This window comes from Notothenia rossii, assembly GCF_949606895.1.
Source record: "Notothenia rossii genome assembly, chromosome: 10".
NCBI classification, from domain to species: domain Eukaryota; kingdom Metazoa; phylum Chordata; class Actinopteri; order Perciformes; family Nototheniidae; genus Notothenia; species Notothenia rossii.
In genome coordinates this window covers 284,452-291,141 of record NC_136908.1, presented here as the reverse complement: position 1 = coordinate 291,141, position 6,690 = coordinate 284,452, and the positions used below count along the sequence as shown (strand labels likewise).

The window sequence follows — 6,690 nt, the reverse complement described above, 5'->3', positions numbered from 1 at the left end:
GGCAGACGACACATTTTATTAAAAAGTAAACAGGTCACATCTCCATGGTTACAGCCTACAACAGCACGTGGTGTCCTAGCAACCGTTGCTAGGTGAACAGTCTGATGGTGGCGTCGGCGCCGGAGGAGAAGACCCACGGCTGGGAGGGGTGAAAGGTCACGTCCAGAACCCCAAGGTCGTGGGTGATCACGTGACCTCGGAGAACCTTCACTGGAACCAGCAGAGGGTTCTGCAGCAGGTCACTGTGGGGACAGGAAGTTAGGTTACAGACAGGAAGTGAGTTCACAGAGACAGCAAGTGAGGTCAAAGACAGGAAGTGAGGTCCTTACTTGTAGACGGTGCCGTGGCAGACGATCACGGATCCGTCGTCGGACGCCGAGGCGAACAGAGGGTAAAGTCTGTGATAGGCCACGCCCCTCACTGCCTTCTTATGGTGTCTGCAAACAACAGCAACAACAAAATCATTATCAGCATCATCAACAACAACAACAACATCAACAATGTTTGATGGACAGGTTCGTACCGGAGCATTTTGTAAGGTTTGGTTGAGAGGTCCAGGTCGAACCAGCTCAGCCTGCAGTCGTAGCTGCCACAGATCACATGATCTCCTGAAGACAGACACAGGTTAGACACAAGCCCCGCCCTTCAGCAGGTTTAAAACATAAATACATTTGATTGGCCGGAGAATCTGGTGTTGTCGTGAATCTGGTGATGTGGTGATCTGGTGATGTGGTGAATCTGGTGTTATGGTGAATCTGGTGTTATGGTGAATCTGGTGTAATGGTGAATCTGGTGTTATGGTGAATCTGGTGTTGTGGTGAATCTGGTGATGTGGTGAATCTGGTGATGTGGTGAATCTGGTGTTATGGTGAATCTGGTAATGTGGTGTAGTGGTGAATCTGGTGTAGTGGTGAATATGGTAATGTGGTGTAGTGGTGAATCTGGTGATGTGGTTAATCTGGTGTAGTGGTGAATATGGTGATCTGGTGAATCTGGTAATGTGGTGTAATGGTGAATCTGGTGATGTGGTGAATCTGGTGATGTTGTTGGTGATGTGGTGAATCTGGTAATGTGGTGAATAGAGATGTCCAAATCCGATCACGTGATTTTCTAAAGATCGGAATCGGGAGAAAAAAATCGGGGATCGAGATTTTTTATTTATTTTTTTAAATACTTTTTTAAAATGTTGTGTTCAATGTTACAAAACAAAAAGGACCATGTTCACGTCTTAAAGTCATCCTGAGGCCTTAGTTTTGGTTTCAAATTACACAACATCATGTATGTGTTGCTTCTTTGGGGCTTGTTTTCATAGACCTGGTTGCTTATTTCTCAAATCTGGCAACAGAGTGGGCGCAGTGTCTAATTGTAGCAGTAAGCTAACGAGTACTGATAAGCTTTATTTTGTTTTGATCCAATGCTGCACAACTGAACTGATCCAATGCTGCTGTGAAAAAAAGAAGTTATATCCATGTTGGATAGAATATCCAATTTAACACTAAAACCGCCAACGGGTAAATTTTACCCGCAGCTGTTTTTTGATTGTATGTAACTTTTTTTCCATAACATATTAAAGTCTCCCAGTCCGTGACTTTTCCTGAAAGTGTGTTATGTAGCAACCTCTGTTGTCAACAATTGTCAATATGAAGTCAGATTGAAAAAATCGCGAAAAAAAATGCCATTTATACCTATTTCCGCCAACGGGTAATATTTACCTAATAGAAAATGCAGCGTAAACATGACGTGTTGCTATAGCAACGCCTTTTGTCTACTGCGGTTCCTTATAGATAGAGAGATAGATTGAGAGAGAGAGAGAGATAGATAGATAGATAGATATATTGATAGATGGATAGAGAGAGAGATAGACAGATAGATAGTTATAGATAGTGTAACATCTTAGTGTAAGATCTTGGATGACTGAGCTCACGTTGAGGACGTAATGCATGTGTGCAGGTTACGTGCCAGTTGAATAAAGATGGACACTCGGAATGAGAGAAGTAGTCCGCGTTGTCTATTTATGTAGACAATTATATGGAACATTACAGATATATCGATAGAGAGAGATAGAGAGATTTGTACCTAAACAAAACACACGTCCAACACCAAGCGTTTAAATCAGCACTCTTAGCGATATTTTAAACTTCATGCTATCTGAACAACCTATATCATATGAAAAGCTGAGAGTCCACAGATTCTATTGGTATAAGTTTCATCCCTGTGCGATCAAAACTCACTGTTCTGTAAGATAAATAAAATAACATTGTACCTTGAAAATCTATAGCGGGTACACTTTACCCGTTGGCGGTTTTAGGTATACAGCGACCTCTGGCGGTCTTAGTGTTAAATAAAAAAATAACCTTAAGGGACAACTTGAATGCTTTTTTTCTCTTAATGCATTGCATAAAGATCGGATCGGGAAAAATCAGTATCGGCAAATTGTCAAAATCAAATGATCGGAAGCAAAAAAAGGTGATCGGGACATCCCTAGTGGTGAATATGGTGAATCTGGTGTAGAGGTGAATCTGGTGTTGTTGTTGGTGATGTGATGAATCTGGTGTTGTGGTGAATCTGGTGTTATGGTGAATCTGGTGTTATGGTGAATCTGGTGTAGTGGTGAATCTGGTGGTGTTGTTGGTGATGTGGTGAATCTGGTGTATTGGTGAATCTGGTGTTGTTGTTGGTGAATCAGGGGGGTATACTACGAAGCAGGATGTTCTCTTAGCCGGCTAACTTCAGGGAAACTCTGGGTTTCCGGTCCTACGAAGCTGGTTCTCTTTTTAGCGGGCTAGATCTCCATGGTAACTGATGCTTTGCAACCTAACCTGCCCCGGAGCAGGTTAGGTTGCAGGCTAAGAGCTCAACTCAGTGAAAGCACTGCCTGCTGACCAATCAGAGCTCAGTGTGCGGAGTTTAAAGCGATCAAGTCATATTACAGGAGAAAGGAAATACAGAAAAGCTGCCGTTGCAGGAAAGACGGACGGCAGAAATCAGCGACTGTGTGAACGTGAACATTAATAGAATATCACCTCCCATCTTCAGAGCAATCTGACTATTAGAACATTAGCGTTAAGAAAGCTTACTTAAATATCTGCCACAACATAAGTAACCGGATCAGAGTAACATTAAGTACAGTCCGCGGCATATCACATCATAATGTATCATCTCCTTATCTGAGTCAGCTGAGCCGTATCTGGCCGTGCAACACTCACAGTGTCACATACTGGATGCAGAAGGATTATTTGAAGTAACACATTAAGTTGAGGAAACACTCGAGTCAAATGTAATGAAAGTCAGATGGTGTCTTAGACGGGGCAGTGATATCATAAACCTGTTCATGTACGCATTCAAACACTTGTTCTGTTACCAGCTGTATTCACCTTGCAGGTGCAGCTATGTGGCTTTGATCCTGGATCAAGTGTTTAAGTCATGGATGTTTAAAGTTTAACTTCTTCATATGTCTAATATTATAGTTGACTTTTCATTCAGGAAGTATGACGCTGCGCTGTCAGTACGCTTCTCCATGTTTGTGATTGGTCGAATGTTCCAGATACCACCCCTTCATGTGAACGCTCCTAACTAGATAGGACACGGCTGGCTTGAGCGATCCACTTGATAACCCGCATCGTAGTACAGTTTAGCGAGAGCGCGTATGTTTTGGATTAGGCCAACCGGCTAACTCAAACATATCCAGGTGAGGTTGAACCAGCTTCGTAGTACAGGCCTCTGGTGTTATGCTGAATCTGAGGCCTGTACTACGAATCTGGTTCAACCTAACGGGCAGGTTAGCCGCTCAGCATAATTTACCATGGAGATCTAGCCTGCTAAAAGAGAACCAGCGTTGTAGAACCGGAAACCCCGGGTTTTCCCTGAAGTTAAGCGAAAATCCTGCTTCCTAGTACAGACCTCTGGTGTTATAGTGAATCTAGTGTTGTTGTTGGTGATGTGGTGAATCGGGTGTTATGCTGAATCTGGTGATGTGGTGTTATGGTGAATCTGGTGTTATGATGAATCTGGTGTTATGGTGAATCGGGTGTTGTTGTTGGTGATGTGGTGAACCGGGTGTTGTGGTGAACCTAGTGTTGTGGTGAATCGGGTGTTGTGGTGAACCTAGTGTTGTGGTGAACCGGGTGTTGTGGTGAACCTAGTGTTGTGGTGAATCGGGTGCTGTTGTTGGTGATGTGATGAATCTGGTGTGATGGTGAATCTCCGTTCCCTCTCCCCCTCTACCTTTGCCTCATCGGTGCTCTCAGCCCTCCCTTCCTCTGACTCGTTCCAACTCCTGCCTCCAAACGCTGCTGCAAAAACTCTCCTCTCTACTCTCTCATCCTCTCTGGACTCTCTCTGTCCTCTCACATCGCGGCCGGCTCGTCAGTCCCCTCCTGCTCCCTGGCTAAATGACGCACTGCGTGCTAATAGAACCATCCTTCGGGCAGCAGAGCGGAAATGGTGGAAATCCAAACACCATGACGACCTCCTAACCTATCAGGCTCTCCTCTCCTCTTTCTCTGCTTCCATCTCTCAGGCAAAAAGCACTTTCTTTCAAGATAAGATCCAATCTTCCTATTCCAATCCCAAAAAACTATTTTCTATCTTCTCCCCCCTCTTGGACCCCCCCAAAGCACCTCCCCCCTCCTCCCTTCTGTCAAGCGACTTTGTTAACCATTTTGAAAAAAAGGTTGATGATATTCGCTCTTCTTTTTCTGACTCACCTTTACTCACCGCTGGGTCACCAGACCCTCCCTTCACCCACACACTGACCTCCTTCTCCCCTCTCTCTCCAAGTGAGGTTCTTACCCTCGTTACCTCTGCCCGTCCTACCACCTGTTCTCTGGACCCTATCCCCTCAAACCTCCTTCAGACTATCGCTCCTGATATTCTACCATTTCTCACCCATTTCATCAACACTTCTCTAACTTCTGGTCACTTTCCAAACAGTCTCAAGGAGGCAAGAGTAAACCCTCTCCTTAAGAAACCCACTCTCAATCCGTCTGATGTTATTAACTACAGGCCCGTCTCTCTCCTCCCGTTCCTGTCTAAAACACTTGAACGCGCTGTCTTTAAACAACTCTCCTGTTATCTCCATCAGAACAACCTTCTGGATCCGCACCAGTCTGGTTTCAAGGCAGGTCACTCAACAGAAACTGCTCTCCTTGCTGTCTCTGATGAACTGCACACTGCTAAAGCAGCCTCCCTCTCCTCTGTCATCATCCTTCTGGACCTGTCTGCTGCATTCGACACGGTGAACCATCAGATCCTCCTTCGCACTCTCCAAGAACTTGGAGTTTCAGGCACTGCACTTTCCCTCCTCACCTCATACCTCAATGACCGCACCTACAGGGTTACTTGGAGAGGGTCCGAGTCCGACCCTTGTCAATTAACTACAGGGGTCCCTCAGGGCTCGGTTCTTGGTCCCCTCCTCTTCTCCCTGTACACAAACTCGCTCGGGTCTGTCATTAGCCCGCATGGTTTTTCATACCACTGCTACGCTGACGACACCCAACTCATTCTGTCCTTTCCCCGCTCAGAGACCCAGGTCGTCGCACGCATCTCTGCTTGCCTAGCAGACATCTCTCGGTGGATGTCTGCTCATCACCTCAAGCTCAACCTTGACAAGACTGAACTGCTCTTCCTTCCGGGAAAAGATTGTCCCACTCTTGACCTAACAATCAACATCGGCACCTCTGTTGTTTCCCCGACTCAGACTGCAAGGAATCTGGGTGTGGTCCTAGATAACAAATTGTCCTTCACTGCAAACATCGCTGCTACAACCCGCTGCTGCAGATACACGCTTTACAACATCAGGAGGATACGTCCCCAGCTGACCCAGACATCAGCGCAGATTCTGGTCCAGGCTCTCGTCATCTCACGCCTAGACTACTGCAACTCCCTCCTGGCTGGTCTACCTGCATGTGCCATCCGACCTCTGCAGCTCATCCAGAATGCAGCGGCTCGTCTGGTCTTCAACCTTCCCAAATTCTCCCACACCACACCGCTCCTCCGCTCCCTTCACTGGCTTCCAGTAACTGCTAGAATCCACTTCAAGACACTGGTACTTGCGTACCATGCTGTGAATGGATCTGGCCCTTCCTACATCCAGGACATGGTTAAACCGTACACCCCAGCACGTGCACTCCGCTCTGCATCGGCCAAACAGCTCGCTGCACCCGCACTGCGAGGGGGACCCAAGTTCCCGTCAGCAAAAACACGTGGGTTTGCTATCCTGGCTCCAAAATGGTGGAATGAGCTCCCCATTGAAATCAGGACAGCAGATAGCTTACACATCTTCCGACGCAAACTGAAAACTCATCTCTTTAGACTCCACTTCGAGCGATAGAATTACTAACAAAGCACTTATATACTAATAAAGGGCTGGCTTTCTAAATGCCAGTTGAGTAGCTCTTGAAATGTTTGGCTCTATGAAACCTGATGTACTTATATGATTCTGTTTTCTTAAAGGTTGTATCTTCCTGGTCGAATGCACTTATTGTAAGTCGCTTTGGATAAAAGCGTCAGCTAAATGCAATGTAATGTAAAATCTGGAGTTATGATGAATCTGGTGTTATGGTGAATCTGGTGTAGTGGTGAATCTGGTGTAGTGGTGAATCTGGTGATGTGATGAATCTGGTGTTATGGTGAATCTGGTGACGTGGTGAATCTGGTGACGTGGTGAATTTACCCCCGGGATGGACGGCC

General features: G+C 45.9%; 1 protein-coding gene across 1 annotated transcript in view; it reads right to left on the bottom strand.

Annotated features, from left to right (window-relative positions):
* bop1 (BOP1 ribosomal biogenesis factor) overlaps positions 1-6,690 on the bottom strand; it is an 18,714-nt gene continuing 12,024 nt past the window's right edge. The window contains exons 12-15 of the mRNA XM_079652973.1: positions 6,674-6,690; positions 524-608; positions 330-437; positions 1-242 (exon numbers count right to left, since the gene is read on the bottom strand). The exon at positions 6,674-6,690 is cut by the window's right edge and continues 275 nt beyond it. Coding sequence (XP_079509099.1) covers positions 89-242; positions 330-437; positions 524-608; positions 6,674-6,690 — 364 coding nt within the window. The 3' untranslated portion in view covers positions 1-88. The remainder of the gene's footprint in view (positions 243-329; positions 438-523; positions 609-6,673) is intronic.